Source organism: Loxodonta africana, chromosome 19 (genome assembly GCF_030014295.1).
Source record: "Loxodonta africana isolate mLoxAfr1 chromosome 19, mLoxAfr1.hap2, whole genome shotgun sequence".
In the NCBI taxonomy this organism is placed as follows: domain Eukaryota; kingdom Metazoa; phylum Chordata; class Mammalia; order Proboscidea; family Elephantidae; genus Loxodonta; species Loxodonta africana.
The window spans coordinates 15,035,214-15,055,654 of record NC_087360.1 but is presented as its reverse complement, the minus strand read 5'-3'; the positions used below and the strand labels follow the sequence as shown (position 1 = coordinate 15,055,654).

The 20,441-nt window shown below is 44.9% G+C and overlaps 1 protein-coding gene across 1 annotated transcript in view; it reads left to right on the top strand.

The window, feature by feature from the left end:
- Window positions 1–18,525, top strand: part of KSR2 (kinase suppressor of ras 2) — a 407,276-nt gene extending 388,751 nt beyond the window's left edge. Inside the window, exons 17-19 of the mRNA XM_023559458.2 lie at window positions 4,557–4,688; window positions 16,726–16,855; window positions 17,824–18,525. Coding sequence (XP_023415226.1) covers window positions 4,557–4,688; window positions 16,726–16,855; window positions 17,824–18,177 — 616 coding nt within the window. The 3' untranslated portion in view covers window positions 18,178–18,525. The remainder of the gene's footprint in view (window positions 1–4,556; window positions 4,689–16,725; window positions 16,856–17,823) is intronic.
- The last annotated feature ends 1,916 nt before the right edge of the window (window positions 18,526–20,441 follow it).

Genomic DNA, 20,441 nt, shown 5'->3' with positions numbered 1-20,441 from the left:
TTCTTTTCTCCTTGCCTGTGGATTTTCCCCCAAGTGGAGCAAAAGGGGCAGGGCCTCAGATGTCCTTCCTTTAGACTCTTGGTTTTCTCAAACCACAGGAAGAGGAGCAAGACAGGAAGTGGCATGACGTGGGCATCCTTCCCTTTGGCTCATCCACGGAGGCCCAGTGTCAACCAGGAGAGAGTTCAACCAAGCTGAAGGCAAGAAGGCTCTAGCCTTGTCACCCAGACAGCATCACTCCTGCCCCAGCCTGGTTGTCAACACAACCTAGTTAGTGTAAGGAGAGGTCAGGGGCTTCAACAACAACTCCCAACAAGTAAGTCATGTGGGAGTGTCAGGAGTAGCAGTCATTGATGCTTTCATCCCTGTTTCAGTTAGCTATTGCCGTGTAACAAAATAACCCAAACCTAATGGCTTACAGCAACAAGTTATCATTATCCCACATGGTTCTGGGGGTTGACCAGGCTCAGGCTCTCTCATGTAGGTGCAGTCAGATGGTGGCAGAGGTTAGTGTCAGCTGAAGGCATCCTTACTTATATACCTGGGCTGGAGGGCTAGGACAACTGAAGGCTGATCGGGCATTTTACTTCCTCTCTCTCGCCCTTTCCGTTTTCCCACAGCCTCTCCATGTGGCTAGGTTGGGCTTCCTCACAGCATGGCAGCTCAGGCTAATCAGACTTCTTATATAGCAGCCGGCTTCCTCCAGAGCAAGCATTCACAGGATCAGGTGGAACAAGCCTTCTTGTGACCTAGCGTCAAAAGTCCTAGAATATCCTTTCCACCCCATTCTATTGGTCAAGCAGGTCACTAAAGTCACCACAGATTCCAGAGATGACTTAGACTCCATCTCTCAATGACTCATTGCCGTTGAGTCTATTCCAACTCATAGAAACCCTATAGGACAGGGTAGAACTGCCCCATAGGGTTTCCAAGGAGCAGCTGGTGGATTCCAACTGCCGACCTTTTGGTTAGCAGCCGAACTCATAATCACTGTGCTACCAGGGCTCCTCGTCTCTCAATGGGAGGGATAACAAAGAATATTCAGCCATCTTTAATCTGTCACAGCCCCATAGCCATGCTGGGGAAAGGTGGAGCTCTTGGGGTGCCCTCTGAGACCCAAAACCTTTCCCATTTAGCAGACTCGCCTCAATAGTTTACCTCAAGAGTAGTGTGGGGACTCCACGGCACCCTCTGCAGGGGTTCAGGTCATGGTTGCTGCCTCCTTTTTGTAAACAGGAACCTCCAAACAATAAATGCTCCATGTGCAGATGGGAGCCCCCAACGCTGCAGCCAGAGACCAGGGGCACCCCCTAAACATGGGCCACCAATGGGCCTGATTGGCAGCACTGGGGGCTGGGTTACAGCCCCAGGTACAGGCATTGCAAGAAGCAGGGCCAATCATTTCTCAGAAGATAGGGGCTGGAAGTTCCCTCAGTCAGGCAGCCAGCCAACAAATATTCAGTGAGTGTTTACTGCGTGATCAATGACAGAAACTTTTTTCTTTTTAACACACATTTGACTCCCTGAGACTCAGTTTCCTCACCTGTAAAATGGGGATGGGGCAGGAAATAATAATACCTACCTTCTGGGGCTGTTTTGAAGGATAAGTGAGACAAAGGTGGAAAGGGCTTAGTTTAGGGGTTTTCTCCCTAATGGTTCTATTTCCACAGGGATTAGCGTAGAATTCTAGTTAGGAATATCATCTATGGAATTTTAAAGACTTGGGATCAAACAGGGCTTAGCTCTCTCCCTCTTACCTTCGGGACTTTGGGCAAATTTCAGAAGAGTTCTGAGCCTTTGTTTATAAATTAGAGTCGACTCCATGGTAAAAGGTGTGGGGGGGTGGGGGCTTGTCAGGATTAGCGGGAAGGACAACCTAGCATACATGTAGGCACTCAGCGGGACTTACTTGGCTCCCTGTTCTCCCCTTAAGAGTTTGGGGTGTTGACAGCTCTAGGAGCTCAGCACGGGGGGTGATCTGCTCAGCCTGGGTGTAGGGTGGGGGTCTGAGCACCCAGACAGAACCCAGGGTTTCCATGGGAGCACGTCACAGGCATTGCTGCGTACAGCTGTTCCACCGTCATCTAGAAAAGGTGTCCTTTAAGATGGCAGAGCCATCGTGCCAGCCGTCCACAGGCTGTTATTAATCATAATAATAACCATAATGAAGATGATTTTGGTTTGTCACCAGTGGGCACATCCCCATGGGAACAGGACGCCCCAGGGTGTCTGTGACAGGCCTGGCTCCTGGCCCCCTCCCAGGCTGTACCCACACCCACCCCAAGCTGATGAGACTAGCGTGGCTACATTCCTCCTCTGACCCAGAGAGTCCGGAGGAGGTGGCCTAGGCACTCGGAAAGAGATGGAAATGGGAAGTGGGCCCTTTTTGGCAGCATATTCTCCCACCCCAGATGGCCTGGGTGTGCTAGGGGAAATGTTGGCTGGCCCATGCCAAGGCCCCTGTTCCTTGGAGAACATTCTTACTTTGGGCTCTAGTCTCAACTCCGTTTCAGAGTCCTTAGGATAAAGAAATACACAGGTGATAATTATGTCCAGTAATTATGACACACGGTCCTGTGCTGTACACTGCCTCAATTGAATCCTCACAACAGCCGTGGAAAGTACACACTAATGTGCCTATTTTGCAGATGGGAAAACAGAGACTCAGGTCTATCAACCTGTAAGCAACAGATTGGTCCTTAAACCCCTGCTGGTTTCCCTGATTCTCAGAGCAAGGGCTTGCTCGATGACTCAAGGCTTTGCAAGTGGGTTAGGGTCCTGTTTTCTGGCCGAGGAGGAGTGTTCTCAGGTCTGCTGTATAGACGGGGCATGCTTCACCAGTGGGTCATGTATTACTAATGCTGACACACTCAAGTTTGGGACCATTTCCTTAATTTATGTACATTAGAGCAATGGTTCTCATCCAGGGGGCAGTTCTGGCCACCAGGGGACATTTGACATGTCTGGAAACATTTTTGGTGGTCACAACTTGGGGAGGGGGTGGTGATAGTGGCATCTAGTGAGTAGAAGCCAAGGATGCTGCTGAACATCCTACAGTGCTCAGGACAGCCCATGAGCCACAGGTGGCTATTTAAATTTAATTAGTTAAAAGTAAATAAAATGGAAAGTTCAGTTTCTCAGCCGCACCAGCCACATTTCAAAGGCTCAAGAGCCAAGTGGCCAGTGGCTGCCATATTGGAGAGTACAGATACAGAAATTTTAATCATCATGGAACGATCTGTTGGTCTAGAAGCTGCTCAGATATGGCAAATGTCATGATTATGGGATATGAATGGATGAGAAAAGAGTCAGGCCTGCTCAAGGTCACATAGCTAGTAAGCAACAGATTGGCTCTTAAACCGTTACGAGTCTCCCTGATTCTAGAAGCAGAAACACATTTGAGTGCCAGTTATGAGTGCTGTTGACACTCATACCTTACACACATCAAACCTTGCACAGCTCAGAAGCCCACCCTGGAAGAAATGTGGGACGCAGTCAACCTAAGGTGGCCATAGAGACCTTCATGCCAGGGGTTGTGGTCCCTCATGATCTCACCTGCAATGGTTCTAGATCTCCGTCCCCCTCTCCCCACCCCCACCCACTTCCCCTGTATTAACTGGCCCTTTTGTAATGGAGTCTTCAATCAGTGAAAATCTTGTAAGAGCAGTTCTCAGATTTCAGTCCTGAGTGGAAACTGTACTTTTTATAAGACTTAGCGGTGCGAAGAAGGGAGCCAATATCCTTCCTCCTCTAGGAATGTATCCTAAGGAAAAATCACACACGTGGGTGAAGGGGTAGATTCAGTTTATGTACCCAGAGATGTTCCTCGCAGCATTGTTTATAATGGGGAGGGGGGAACCTCCTAATGCCCATCAACAGGGGTTGGTTATGGACATTTTAATAGATACATAAAATGGCCCGATGTGTTCCAGTTACACCAACATTCTTTTGGTTTCTAGAATACCCCAAATGGGGCCTGCTTTGGACCTTTATTCTAGCTCTTTCTTCTACCTAGAATATTCTTCTCCTTGTTCACATGGCTAGATCCTTTATGTCATGTAGATCTTAGCTCAGAGTTTACCTAAGGTAAGCACCCTCTCGGTCTTTGACACATTCCCCTATTTCAGTTTTTGTAACATTTACCACTGTCTTTGTTTTTCACTGTCTATTTAATTCATTTGTTGCCTCTACCCCTGTAAAGTCCAAGCCCCATGCTGACAGGGACTTTGATCTTGTTCACTGCTGTCTCCCTGGTACTGAGGCTAGAGCCCAGACATAGGTGCTCAGCGTGTATTTGCTGAGTGAAGATGTAGAAGAGGATCTGAGGATGGTTTTGACCCTGACTCTCTCCCCAGCCCAGCTTTCTCTGCCCCTCTCATTGCATCTGGGTCTCAAGTAGACTCTCAGGCAGTGCCCGATGTGGGGAAGCCAGAAAGCCAGTGGAGGTGGTTTCAGACATGGGGTCAGGGCTGGGGGACTGGCCCTCCCTTGGCTGTGAAGTGGGGCTGGGATGGGACTGGCTCCCAAGCCCCTCACTCTGTTTATTGCTTCTCCAGGCGGGAGGACAAGCTGCGCATCCAGAATGGCTGGCTGTGCCACCTGGCGCCAGAAATCATCCGCCAGCTGTCTCCCGACACGGAAGAGGACAAGCTCCCCTTCTCCAAGCACTCTGATGTCTTTGCACTTGGGTAGGTGGGCTTCCCTCCGTCCAGCTTTGTCTGTCTTCCTGGGGCAGGGGGGCACTTCCCAAGCCTTCCTTCAGTGCTCTTGGAAGGCACAGGGCACCTGTCTGTGGGGAGGGTAGCTAGACTTCCAAGTGAGATTGAGGGATCTAAGTGGGATTTAGTGGAAAGAGTAACTCTAGAGACCTCTGTGCCAGATTTCTACATGTTTTTATGACTGTGACAAGTTACCTGACCCATTCATTCATTTGTTTGGTAGGTCTTTACTGCTTACCTACTGTCTTAGTTATCTAGGGCTGTCGTAATGGAAATACCACAAGTGGATGGCTTTAACAAAGAGAAATTTATTTTCTCACAGTCTAGTAGGTTACAAGTCTAAATTCAGGGCATCGGATCCAGGGGAAGGCTCTCTCTCTGTGTGGGCTCTGGAAGAAAGTCCTTGTCCTCAATCTTCCCCTGGTCGAGAAGCTTCTCAGGCACAGGGACCCTGTGTCCAAAGGACGTGCTCTCCTCCTGATGCTGAGACACCCAACTCTCTGCTTGCTTCCCCTTTTTTCCCTCTTGAGAGATAAAAGGTGGTACAGGCCACATCCCAAGGAAACTCCCTTTACATTGGATCTGAGTAAGGGTGGTGTTACAATCCCACCCTAATCCCCTCAACATAAAATTACAATCACAAAATGGAGGACAACCATAGAATAGTGGGAATCATGGCCTAGCCAAGTTAATACACACATTTTTTTGGGGGGTGGTCGTAATTCAATCCATGATACCTACTGTGTGCTAGGACTGTACCAGGTGCTGGGGATACAAAATTTGGTCTTGTATTATTTACTACTGCATAACATATTCCTCCAAAACTTATTGGCTTAATACAACAAACATTTATTATCTCAAGTTTCTATGGTCAGGAATTTGTGAGTGGCTTAACTGAGTGGTTCTGGCTCAGGGTCTCTTATGAGATTGCAGTCAGGATGTCACCCTGGGCTGCAGCCATCTGAAGGCTTGGCAGGCTAAGGATCCGCTTCCAAGATGGCTCCGTCACATGGCTGTTGGCTGGCGATCTCAGTTCCTCACCACATGGGCCCTCCCTCCATAGGCTGCTTGGGTGACCTAACAACATGGTGGCCAGCTTCCCCCAGAATTAGTGATCTGAGAGAAAGCAAGGAAGAAGCCATGTTGCCTTTTAAGACCTAGTCTCAGAAATCACACGTCATCACTTCCAACATATTCTACTTGTTAGAAGTAAGTCACTCATTCCAGCCCTTCCTTGGGGGAGGGGAATTAAAGCTCTACCTTTTGCAGGAAAGAGTATCAAAGAATTTGTGCATATATTTCAAACCACCAAAGGTCCCTACTCTGTCTTGTCTAGTGGAAGACAGACAAGTAAAGAGTCAGGTTTAGTAAAGTACAGTAAATGCTCTGTTGGGAATGAACACAGGACTGTGGAAACAAAGGAGAAATCAAATCCAACCTGGAAGGCCAAGGAGGGCTTCAAGGAGGAGGTGACTCCTTAGCTGAAGCTAAAGGTTACATACAAATAGGGTACAGTGTTCCAGACAGAGGGAACATGTGCAAAGGCCCAGAGGTAAAAGAGAGCAGGTTGCCTGCAGTGGAGGTATATGTGGGAGTAGGAGGAACTGATGGATGGAGAGTCAGGAAGGAAATGAGACTGGGAGTGGTGCAATAAGAGACTGGAGAAGGAGGCAGGGTCAGTCCTGCAGGGACATAGAAGCCAAGTTAAGGCATTTATACTTCATCCCTAAGGGCACTGGGGAGTCATTGATGGTTTTCCAGTAGGGGAGTGACACTATCATAGTTTGAGCTTTAGAAGGATCGCTCTGGATGCTGTGTAGAGAAGGGAATGGAAGAGGACAAGGTCGGCCCTGGGCGGCAATCCAGGGGGAGAAGCTGGCCACGTCCACTGCATCAGTGCCAGTGGGTGTGGGCAGTAGGGGGTGGGAGTGAGAGGGCTTGATGGTGGATGGAACATGCATGGTGCCCAGATTTTTACCTTAAGTACCTGGGTGAGGGTGGTATCACTTGCCACAGTAGAAACTTTGGAGGCAGGGTTGGCGTATGCACCAAAGACAAAGCAGCCATTTGGACACACTGTGTTTGAGCTACCTTGGAGATCACCAATGGAATCAACCAGAAGGCAGCTGAATGTATCTACAAGTCTAGAGTTTTGAAAAGAGACGTTTTAGGACTTGTCAGCAAATAGATGGTAACTGCAGCCAGGAGAGTAGACGAGATGTCCCTGGAAGTATGTGTAGGGAAAGAGGAAGGTCCAGGACACAGCCCCAAGAAGCAGGGTAGAGAGCTTGCAGAAGGTGTAGTAGGTGGCTTCCATGATCCCATCTCTCAGATGGCCACACTCATCTTTGCCTTAAGAGGCATTGGTGGTTCAGTGGTAGACTTCTCACCTTCCACACGAGAGGCTCATGTTTGATTCCCAGTTAACACGCCTCACATGCAGCCACCCCCCGTCTATCAGTGGAGGCTTGCACGTTGCTATGATGCTGAACAGGTTTTAGCAGGGCTTTCAGACTAGGACAGACTGGGAAGAAAGGCCGGATGTACTTCTGAAAATCAGCCAGTGAAAACCCTATGGATCACAATGGTCCTGTCTGCACCCGAACATGGGGATGGCACAGGTCTAGGCAGCGTTTTGTTCCATCGTGCTTGGGATCACCATGAGTCAGGGCCACCTTGAAGGCAACTAAGAATAACAATAATCTTTGCCTGGCCTTGCTCGCTGGGGGAAATAACACTGGAGAAGCTACCTGGGCAAGTTGCAGGTCTGCAGATGTGTGCAGTGAGACTTACCACCAGGGAGAAACATTAGCGAGAACGTCCCCTGTGGAACACTACCCCCACTGCATCCTCACTGGAAACCCCTGAGGGGGCATTATCAGCGGAGCAGTATTCTCGACGCTGTTGATTGGACCGCTTTCGAGGCTGTCACTTGCCCTGATGAGTTTAGGCGCAAGTCTTTATCTAGTTAGATATTGTTATCTGAAACCAAATTGCAATAATTAAGTCAGTATATTTTAGTGTAAATTTAGCTAAAGAAAAAAAATGTAATTAGCAGAACGTACCAAAGTAAGTAATTGGTTTTCCACTGGAGTTTTAATCTTTAGCACTTTTTTTTTCCTTTTTTAAGTGAGTTTCTCTTGAAAGTTGGGTTTGAAAGGAAGTTTTAATGAGGCCTTTATTCCTGACACTGCTGAATTCCGAAGGACCTGGCACCCTCAGTTTCCTGCCAATTAGGCTCATCTTGTTGCTTGGGGACCTTATGGTCTCGCAAGACTTAGAACAAAAATGAACGTTGTAAAGTGTACTGAGCACTGTGTGAAGTTTGTTATCTGTGCTCTCATTGGCTCTTCACAAACACCCTTTGAAGCAAGGACTGTTGTTGTTCCCAATTGACAGATGAGGACACTGAGGCTCAGAAAGCCTCAGTAGGGACTTACCTAGTGGTAGTTAGTGATGGAACTGAAATTCGAACCTGTGATGTCCCAACTCCAGGCTTGGAGCTTTCAACCACTGAGTCTTGGTGGGCTTGGGAGTTATTTCACCCTCAAGGCCTACTTTCCTCAACAGTAAATCAAGCATTATGAAAGCTGTTGAGATGTCCTGAGGGGTGAATGGGAACGCAGGCTGAATGGGAACACGTCTGTAAAACCCCCAGCACACAGCAGCAAGCCAGTGTGCTCCCTTCCTTCTGTCACGTGAGTGGTGCCTGCAGGCTGTCTGTGCCATCTTCGCCAAGTGCCACGCAACTGTGGGGATGCACCCAAACTGTTCACGGCCCTGATTACCATGGACTCTTGGATAGGATGGAATGTATGCTTTTCATTATAACACAATGACCATTGGTACAATTCTGGAGTCAGATGGACTAGGTTCAATGTCTGGCTGTAGCTCTTATCTGCTGTGTGACTGTGGGAAGACATGTAACCTCCCTGAGCCTCAGGTTACTCATCTGTAAAATGGGGATAATAATAATAGTAAAACCACAGATCGGTTGTCATTGAGCCTACTCTGACTCAATGGTGACCCCACATGCATCGGAGTAGAACTATACCCATAGAGTTTTCTTTTTTTAATATATACATTTGTTGTTGTTGTTAGCTGCCATCGAGTCGGTTCCAATTCATAGCGACCCTATGCACAACAGAATGAAAAACTGCTGGGTCCTGAGCCATCCTTACAATCCTTGTTATGCGTGAGCTCATTGTTGCAGCCACTGTGTCGATCCACCTTATCGAGGGTCTTCCTCTTTTCCGCTGACCCTGTACTCTACCAAGCATGATGTCCTTCTCCAGGGACTGATCCCTCCTGACAACATGTCCAAAGTATGGAAGACGCAGTTTTGCCATCCTTGCTTCTAAGGAACATTCTGGTTGTACTTCTCCCAAGACAGATTTATTTGTTTTGGCAGTCCATGGTATATTCAATATTCTTTGCCGACACCACAATTCAAAGGCATTAATTCTTCTTTGGTTTTCCTTATTCATTGTCCAGCTTTCACATGCATATGACGCAATGGAAAATACCATGGCTTGGGTCAGGCGCACCTTAGTCTTCAAGGTGACATCTTTGCTCTTCAACACTTTAAAGAGGTCCTTTGCAGCAGATTTACCCAGTGCAATGTGTTTTTGGTTTTAATGTGTCTTTTGACTTCTTGACTGCTGCTTCCATGGCTGTTGATTGTGGATCCAAGTAAAATGAAATCCTTGACAACTTCAGTCTTTTCTCTGTTTATCATGATGTTGCTCATTGTGAGGATTTTTGTTTTCTTTATGTTGAGGTGCAATCCATACTGAAGCCTGTGGTCTTTGATCTTCATTAGTAAGTGCTTCAAGTCCTCCTCACTTTCAGCAAGCAAGGTTGTGTCATCTGCATAACACAGGTTGTTAATGAGTCTTCCTCCAATCCTGATTCCCCATTCTTCTTCATATAGTCCAGCTTCTTGTATTATCTGTTCAGCATACAGATTGAATAGGTATGGTGAAAGAATACAACCCTGATGCACGTCTTTCCTGACTTTAAACCAGTCAGTATCCCCTTGTTCTGCCTGAACAACTACCTCTTGATCTATGTAAAGGTTCCTCATGAGCGCGATTCCCATTCTTTGCAATGTTATCCGTAATTTGTTATGATCCACACAGTCGAATGCCTTTGCATAGTCAATAAAACACAGGTAAACATCCTTCTGGTATTCTCTGCTTTCAGCCAGGATCCATCTGACATCAGCAGTGATATCCCCAGTTCCAAGTTTTCTTCTGAAACTGGCCTGAATTTCTGGCAGTGCCCTGTCTATATACTGCTGCAGCCATTTTTGAATGATCTTCAGCAGAATTTTGCTTGCGTCTGATATTAGTGATACTGTTCTATAATTTCCACATTCGGTTGGATCGCCTTTCTTGGGAATAGGCATAAATGTGGATCTCTTCCAGTCAGTTGGCCAGGAAACTGTCTTCCATATTTCTTGGCATAGACGAGTGAGCACCTCCAGTGCTGCATCTGTTTGTTGAAACATCTCAATTGATATTCCATCAATTCCTGGAGCCTTGTTTTTTGCCAATGCCTTCAGAGCAGCTTGGACTTCTTCCTTCAGTACCATTGGTTCCTGATCACATGCCACCTCTTCAAATGGTTGAACATCAACTAATTCTTATTGATATAATGACTCTGTGTATTCCTTCCCTCTTCTTTTGATGCTTCCTGTGTCATTTAATATTTTCCCCTTAGAATCCTTCACTATTGCAACTCGAGGCTTGAATTTTCTTCAGTTCTTTCAGCTTGAGAAATACCGAGCATGTTCTTCCCGTTTGGTTTTCCATCTCCAGCTCTTTGCACATGTCATTATAATACTTTACTTTGTCTTCTCGAGACGCCGTTTGAAATCTTCTGTTCAGTTCTTTTATTTCATCAATTCTTCCTTTTGCTTTAGCTTCTCGACATTCAGAAGCAAGTTTCAGAATCTCCTCTGACAACCATCTTCGTCTTTTCTTTCCTGTCTTTTCAATGACCTCTTGCTTTCTTCATGTATGATGTCCTTGATGTCATTCCACAACTCATCTGGTCTTCGGTCACTAGTGTTCAGTGTGTCAAATCTATACTTCAGATGGTCTCTAAATTCAGGTGGGATGTACTCAAGGTCATATTTTGGCTCTCGTGGACTTGCTCTGCTTTTCTTCAGTTTCAGTTTGAACTTGCATATGAGCAATTGATGGTCTGTTCCACAGTCGGCCCCTGCCCTTGTTCTGGCTGATGATATTGAGCTTTTCCATCACCTCTTTCCACAAATGTAGTCAATTTGATTTCTGTGTGTTCCATCTGGCGAGGTCCATGTATATAGTCGCCATTTATGTTGGTCAAAGAAGGTATCTGCAACGAAGAAGTCGTTGGTCTTGCAAAATTCTATCATTCGATCTCCGGCATTGTTTCTATCACCAAGGCCATATTTTCCAGCTACTGATCCTTCTTCTTTGTTTCCAACTTTCACATTCCAATCGCCAGTAATTATCAATGCATCTTGATTGCATGTTCCATCAATTTCAGACCTCAGCAGCTGATAAAAATCTTCTATTTCTTCATCTTTGGCCCTAGTGGTCGGCGTGTAAATTTGAATAATAGTCGTATTAACTGGTCTTCCTTGTAGGCATATGGATATTATCCTATCACTGAAAGCGTTGTACTTCAGGAGAGATCTTGAAATGTTCTTTTTGATGATGAATGCAACACCATTCCTCTTCGAGTTGTCATTCCCAGCGTAGTAGCTTATATGATTGTCCAATTCAAAATGGCCAATAGCAGTCCATTTGAGCTCACTAATGCCTAGGATATCGATGTTTATGTGTTCATGTGTTCATTCTCAAAATGAGAAGAAACAGCTGCAAACATCCATTAATAATCGGAACCTGGAATGTACAAAATATATACTTATATTTATTTTGTTGTTGTTGAGAATATACATAGCAAAACATACACAAATTCAAGAGTTGCTACATGTACCATTTAGTGGCATTGATTACAGTCTTTGAGTTGTGTAACCATTCTCACCTTTCCTTTTCTGAGTTGCTCCTCCCCCATTAACATCAATTCACTGCCCCCTAAGTTTACTATCTAATCTTTCAAGTTGCTATTGCCACTTTGATCCCGTATAGTTTTTAAAAGAGCGTAATGCTCAAGGCAGACATTTTGTAAATATCCCCTGAAGTCTTCTTAAAACCAAACAGTAGTTTTTGTAAGCTAAACTACTGTTTGGTTTTAAGAAGACTTCAGGGGATATTTTTGGTTTTAGGTTTAAAGATTATCTCAGGACAATCGTTTCAGGGGTTCATCCAACCTTCATGGCTCCAGGAAGTCTGGAGTCCATGAGAATTTGAAATTCTCTTCCACATTTTCCCCCTTTGATCAGGATTTTCTATGGAATCTTTGATCAAAGGGTTTGATAATGGTAGCTGTGCACTATCCAGTTCTTCTGGTCTCATGGCAGAGGAAGCAGTTATTCATGGAGGCAATTAACCACACGTTCCATATCCTCCTCCTCTTCCTGACTCTTCTTCTCCCTCTCTTGTTCCAGGCAAATAGAGAGCAATTGTTGTGCCTTGGATGGCCGCTGGCAAAGTTTTTAAGACCCCAGGTACTATACATTGAACTAGGAGGTAGAACAGAGGCACTAAACATGTTATTAGGCCTGTTACCTGGGATGTCCCATGAAACCATGACCCTAAATCTCCATGACCCTAATCCACCAGGCGTTCCTCAGAAACTCTCTGGGGCAGTTCTACTCTGTCCTGTAGAATCGCTATGAGTTGGAATCAGCTCGACAGCAATGGGTTTGGTTTGGTTTTTTTTTTAAACTCCAAATCATGAAACTAAATCCCATGAGGTTTTTGGGTGTATATAATCAGCCTCAGCAGCTACTCTTTCTTTTTTTTTTTTTTTTTGGTCTTTGTTGTAAATATATCTATCATACAACTTTTGCCAATTCAGCTTTTTACAGGTATACAGCTTATTGATAGCAATTACAATTAATAAGCTGTGCCACCCTATCCTTAATCAGTGGGATTTTTCCATCACTGTTAACCCCACTTTTCCCACCTCTGGTAACCACTAATAAACTTTGTTCTCATACATTTGCCTTTTCTTATCTTTTTATATAAGTGAGGTCCTACAATATTTTTGTCCTTTTGTGATTGGCTTATTTCACTCAGCTTAGTGTCTTCCAGCTCCATCTGTATTGTAGCATGTATCAAGAGTTCATTTCTCTCTGACTGAGTAGTATTCCCTTGTATGTATGTACCACACGTTGTTTATCCATTCATCTGTTGATGGGCATTTAGGTTGTTTCTACCTTTTGGCTGTTGTGAATAGTGCTGCAGTAAATATTGGTGTACAAGTCTCTGTTTGAGCCTCTGGTTTCAAGTCTTTTGAGTATGTACATAGCAGTGGAATTGCTGGATCCTATGGTAGTTGTATTTTTAGTTTTTTGAGGAACCACCTTGTTGTTTTCCACAATGGCTGTACAATTTTCCATTCCCACCAGCAGCAGGTAAGAGTTCTGTTTTCCCCACATCCTTGCCAACATCTTTTATTTATTTATTTAAATCGTAGCTATCTGTCTTAGTCATCTAGTGCTGCTATAACAGAAATACCACAAGTGGATGGCTTTAACAAAGAGAAATTTATTTTCTCACAGCCTAGTAGGCTAGAAGTCCAAATTCAGGGCATCAGCTCCAGGAGAAGGCTTTCTCTCTCTTTTGGCTCCGGAGGAAGGTCCTTGTCATCAATCTTCCCCTGGACTAGGAGCTTCTTCTCGCAGGAATCCCGGGTCCAAAGGACGCGCTGTACCGCTAGCGCTGCTTTCTTGGTGATATGAGGTCCCCTGCCTCTCTGCTCACTTCCTCTTTTACATCTCAAAAGAGATTGGCTCAAGACACAATCCAATCCTGTAGGTTGAGTCCTGCATTTTCATTAACATAACTGCTGCCTGTCCCACCTCATTAACATCGTAGAGGTAGGATTGACAACACACAGGAAAATCACAGCAGATGACAAAATGGTGAACAATCACACAATACTGGGAATCATGACCCAGCCAAATTGATACATGTATTTTTGGGAGACAGTTCAATCCATGACACCATCCTAGTGGGAGTGAAGTGATATCTCATTGTGGTTTTGATTTGCTTCTCTGATGGCTAATGACACTGAGCATCTTTTCATGTGTTTGGTGGCCATTTGAATGTCCTCTTCGGTGAAATGTCTGTTCAAGTCCTTTGCCCATTTTATGATTGGATTATTTGTCTTTTTGGTGTTAAGTTGTGAAAGTTTTATATATATTTTGGTTATTAGGTTCTTGTCAGATATATGGTTTGTGAAGATATCCTTCCAATTAGTAGCTTGTCTTTTCATTTTTTTGGTAAAGTCTTTTGATGAACAAAAGTTTTTAATTTTCATGAGGTGCCATTTATTTATTTTGTCTTTTGCTCTTTGTGCTTTTATTATGTTAGAGAATCCATTATTGAAAGCTAGACCTGACAGTGTTGCCCCTGCTTTTTATTCTAAGAATTTTATGGTTTTAGTTTGCACATTTAGGTCCATAATCCATTTGGAACTTGTTTTTGTGTACACTGTGAAACTTGGATCCTGTTTCATTTTTCTGTGAGTGGAAATCCAATTTTCCCAGCACATTTATTGAAGAGACTCTTCTTTCCCTACTCCATAGTATTTTCGATGGCAGATTTTTTACAAGTATATCATCAGGCCTTTTTTCTGAGGTACCTCAGGGTAGACTTGAACCTCCAACCTTACAGTTAGCAGCTGAGCACGTTAACAATTTACACCGCCCAGGGACTTTCAGTACATGTTAAGTCTTTTCTTTAAGCTTCCCAGCATGGGGCAGGGGTTTATAGGAATAACTGTTTGCACCACCTGGGGATTCCAAAAATAGTAGTACTACCTCCCTGTAATGATAATAATTATAAGGGCTTAGAATAGTGTCTAGCACAGAGTCGAAACTCAATAGGTATTATGGTTTATTATTATAACTATAATCACCTAGCACCTGTTCTTGAGAACTGCTTGGGCATCTAATCCAACTTCCCAACACCTGAGCATCACCACAACTCACCCCCAGAGGTATGAGGTTGGCAGGTGGACAGAGAAGATGCTGATGAAGAAGGGAAACCCTGGGAATGGCTGCTCTGACCCGGCTCCCTGATTAGTAAGGAGGGTTGTTGTTAGTTGCTGTTGAGTCCATTCTAACTCATGGCGACCCCATGTGTGCAGAGCAGAACTGCTCCATAGGGTTTTCAAGGCTGTGACCTTTTGAAAGCAGATCACCAGGCCTGTCTTTGGAGTCATCTCTGGGTAGGTTTGAAATGCCAACCTTTTGGCCAGTGGTTGATTGCTTAACCATTTGGACCACCTGGAGACTCCTAGTAAAGAGGGTAAGAGTGTTTATGGTTCTTCAAAGCTAATTTATGCAGATTTTCTTAGAGGAAACGTCATTTCCTAGGATTTTTTTCAGATACTTCCTGGGTTGGAAACTCTTGTTCTCAGAGAACTGAGGTCCAGCCTCATGGTATAGCTCAGCGGTAGGCCGACAGCCTGCACTCATGCACCGCGGTTCTCACTGCCGTCCACACCTCACCCTCTCACTTAGGCACAGCCCAGCAGAGCACAGATCCATCCCCACAGGCTGCTCCCCGGAGCCATCAGTCACCACATCCCCATGATTTATGGCACCGACAGTAGAGAGCATAGTAAATCCTCCTAGAATAAGTCCTGCATTGAAATGTTCTGGTGTTGAGCATCCCAGGTAAACATTCTCCCACTAGAATTTATTTTATCATCATTTTCTTTCAGCAGATAAGGAAATCTAGCCTCAGAGAAGTGAAGTGACCTACCCAAAGGTCATCCTACAAATATAAAACAGCATCAGGGCTTGAACCCAAGTCAGTCTGAATATCAAAGCTTTTTTTCTTCCTGCTGTGCCTCAGGACAGTTTGTACTTAAAAAACACTCATAGGTTTTAAAAACAAATAAACAAGCAGAACAAAAAAAACCACCTGTACCAAACAGTCAACAATTACTTTCAAACAAAGATGAGAAAGTAAGGGGGAAGGGAAACTAGATTAATGGAAATGAAACACCAGAATGGAAATAATGAGAATGTCATGCATTGTGAAGAACATAAGTAATGTCACTGGACAACTTTTGTAGAAATTGTTGAATGGGAACCTCAACTGTTGTGTAAGCCTTCACCGAAAACACGTAAAATTTTATTAAAACAAACATGCACCATATGCTTTTAATAACAGGCAATTGCAGTTCCACTTTCCAAGCTATAAAAAAAAACCCTATAATCTTATCACAAAGAGTTAGGCGTTGTTAACATTTTGCTGTGTTTCTCTTTATGCTTTTGTCATATGTATATAATGGTTTTAAAAGAATAACATCTTGCCTTATGTACAGTCTTGTGTCCTTTTTTCCACTTAAAATTATATGTATATTAAGTATATTTTTCATACTAGCATAATTTCTTTGATATATTTTAATAGTACTGTAGTATTGAGTTTCATTTTATGGATTTACTATAAGGTATATAATCAGCTCCTATTGGTGAACAATTGCATTATTTCTACTTCTTTTAATATTACATGTAATACTGTATAGAGCATCTTTGTACATGAATTTTTGTCCACATCCGTAATTATTTACTTTCAATAGTTTCCTAGAATTAAAACTATAGAGTCAGAGATTCTAGCCACTATCTAGGTTCTGGTTTTGATTCAGTTTAATTCAGGCACCAGAGAGACGTATCCTGGGGTAAGTATGACTTGTGAGAAATCAGAAAAGCTTTAAATTGTCCCAACTGTCAGAACACCAACCCATAAGGAAGAAACTAGGGGTTAGGGTGGTTATCCAGCAGGCTGGCTGAGTGTACGTGCGTGCTGGGAGGGAGTACGGGGTCTTGAGTGATGTATCACACCAACATCCCTTTAACCACCTCTGCCAACAGCACAATCTGGTATGAACTCCACGCCAGGGAGTGGCCTTTCAAGACTCAACCAGCAGAAGCAATAATCTGGCAAATGGGCACAGGCATGAAACCCAACCTCAGCCAGATCGGCATGGGAAAAGAAATCTCAGTAAGTCTTGGGACAGAACCAGGTCTGGAATACAAGGGGAGAAGCTGGCACAGTCCTGGGCCTTCTTTTTCTGTGTGTTAAGGTTACAGATGTTTTTTCAGAGGATGGCAAAAAAGCACGTCTAGCTGCCTTGTCAGATAATGGTTTGGAGCTTAGAAGGCAAGCTTTCTGCACTATGCCTGCAATTCAGGTACCTACCACCAGGGGCACAGTAGCTCTTGGCTGGATTTTTCCTAGAAATGGAACCAAGCAATGTCCTTCTTTTTCTGTTTTTTTTTTTTAATACATTCGCTACAATATCACCAGTACTAATGAATCTAATTTGATTTGCATCTATATAAAAGTTATAAAAGCATTATCCAACACAGAACAAGATATGCACAAATGGAAAAGCCTGAGTATAAATGAACCACCTTTTTCTAAAACAGAGCAGGAAGAATAGTCTCTTTTGGTCAGAAAACAGGTAGTTCAGGAAGGGAGTAATTACCTGTACCTATGTGTGTAATTACCTAGGTATCCTTTCTCAGGTGAGGAGATTACTAAAGGTAGCTTTTCTCCTATGCGACTTTGAAGGCCACTTATAGTATTGGGGTATGAATGGAAACCTTGGAATTCCCTTTGCTCCTTCCCTTTTTAGAAAAATGCCAGGAAACTCTTTAGGAGTATTGTTTATCTCAGTGTATCCCAGGCCTTCAAGCATAGATTCTACCTAGTTTGCTTTATGGACTCAGAAAATAGATGAGTAGAAGGATGGCTGAATGAAGTGATGGATAGATAGATGGACAGACAGATGGATTATGGATGAAGGGTGAATGAATGAATTGACAAGAATGGATGAGGGAATTAGTGATGGAGGAATGCTGAGGGAGAGCAGATAGAAGGACAAATGGAGAGATCCAATGTAGTGCCCAGAAGTAATTCAAAAAGTTGCCATTTATGTTCAATCACTATGTGTTGGTTTCTTGTAGGACATTCTTCTCTTCTGCTGGGCCTTTGAACAAGAAGAGAGGCCTACCTTCACCAAGCTCATGGACATGCTGGAGAAATTGCCGAAGCGAAACCGCCGCCTGTCTCACCCTGGACATTTCTGGAAGTCTGCAGAGTGGGTTTTCTCCCCCAGCTTCTCTTCTCACCACCCTGTCGTCTGGCCTTTGTCAGCTTTCTGCTCCCTTATACCCACCATCCCCAGCCCCACCACCCTTTCTACCAGTTTCTTGTTCAGTGGTATCTGGGATTTGGGGCCTAGAGCCCACCATATAGGGCCTTGGTCCCTGTGGCTACCATGGCTACCTCACTGCCTATCTCCTCCTGATGAAGGTTGATGCCCCAGTGAGTATGAGCCTCACTGGTGAGGTGGTTTCCTGAACCCACCAAGTCCATGTGTCAGGTATCCAGGGCAGCCCTCAGTGGGGCCTGGATTTCAGCAAATCTCCCCTTGACCCAGCAGCCTTCCCCCACCGTGGACAGCTCCCAGCAGTCTCCATGGCATGAAGACAGGTTCAGGGAAGGTCCCCAGCTTCAGTGTCATAAGCGTCTCTCTGGCTTCCTCATTAAGAGGTTCTACGTCATGCCCCTCCCTCTTGTTCCTGACTCAAGGTCAGTAGCTTATCTGGAGTAATGACTATGGCCTCTCTCTCTGGGGACCTGATCTCTCCAAGAGGTGAGAACAAGATGCGCCTACAGGAGGCTGCTGAGGGGTCCCTGCTCCCCACTGCTCTGCCTGGCACACATGGTTATGTGCACACACACAGGTACACTCAGGTACAAACTCACAGTTGTACCCAGGAACAGTACATGAATACACACACTCATGCTCACACATACACAGACACACTTAGGTACACACACATGCACATGCGTACATAATCACATTGCTTAACATACAGATACACTCAGACACACACACATATGCACATGTGCACTGATGTGCCCACCCGCCACTACATGCCTGCAGATAGACACGCATACATGGATACACACCTCTGCAAACCCCCACCTGCATGTACAGGTACACCACAGCAGTTGATAGAGTCTTCCCAGGGGACCCCAGGAAGATTCCCAAGGTGATATCTATGGAGTGAATACCCTAGGGCTGGATGTCAGGAGACCCCTCCTCCATTCCTTACCCCGCCATTGAACTTACTGAACCTGGAGGATGGGGTTCCTTCTTCCCCAAGGGGCTTATCCTTTCCCCAAGATAGTTGGAAAGAGCACAGTCTTCACAGTCAGACAGACATAGGTTGGAATCCCTGTCCCACTGCTGGATAGCTGTGTGGCCTTGGACGTGCCGCTTGACCTTTCTGAGCTTTCATCTTCTGCAAACTGGGGGCAGTAAAACCCCTCTGGCAGGTGTTCTGTGAGGATCCAATGAGGTCATGTGTTAAAGCACCTGGTACGGTACCGGGCGCATAGTAGGTGTTCAGTATCGTAGCAGCGATTGTCTGCCAGAAGCTAGAGTGCTCATACTCCACAGCCAGCATGTTCCAAGGGCGTAAGCAGCTCACCTCTGGGGCCTGGAGTTTGCCTCTGATGGTGTGTTTTAAGATGGGTTGCATCTCAGGAGTACTGAGATTCCTAGAACCTTGCCACATGGTGACCGGGAAACAGGACTGGGGCCCCTGTGTTCTAGGCCATCTGTCTTAAGAGTTAACATGCATCCGCATCACTGGGGAATTTGTTAAAATGCAGATTTTCAGCCTGTACGTCTGGGGTGGGCCCAGGATCCTGCATCCCTAGCAAGCTCCAAAGTGACCCGATGCTGCTGGTCGGTGGACCACCCTTTGAGTAGTGAGATTCTAGACCTGCGCCGCCCAGCATGGAAGCCAGTTGCCACGCGTGGTTCTCGAGCATTTGAAATGTGGCAAGTTGACACTGAGATGTAAAATTCACACCAGATTTCAAAGACTTCATATAAAGAGAAGAATGTAATGTAATTCATTACATAACATATACAATTTAAAAAATGCAATTTATTATATGGATTGCATGTTGACATTAAACTATTTTGGATATATTAAATAAAATAACTATTAAGCTAATAGTTATTTAACTAATAGTTAACATAAAGTAACTATGAAAATGAATTTACCTGTTTCTTCTTAGTTCTTAAAATATGACTACTAGAAGACTTACAATTATATACGTGACCCACGTTATATTTCTCTTGGACAGCACTGGCCTACGTCACCATCTTCACCACCATCTCTACTATCTGGGTACCTCTTATTAAGCACGTGTGTGCCAGGTGTTATGCCAAGTCTTGTACCTGTATTATATCACTGATCCTCAGATCTCCCTAGGAGGCAGGCACTGTTGTTGTCTCTGCTTTACCTATGAGAAAACGGAGGCACAGAGAGGTTCAGAGCTTTCCCTGGGGTCACACGGCTAGGAGCAGAGCAGGTATTGGAACATACAGGTAGAAGTAGCCCCCAAAACTATGATCTTGACCCTCCACTCTGCTGCCATCTAGGAGAGCAGAGATTCCCTGTGTATGATCTGGGTATCTTTCCAGAACATCTCGGGAGACTCGCAGGCCCTGCCTGAATCAGCAGTGGGCAGCAAAGCCTCTGCTCGTAGCAGGAGTCTA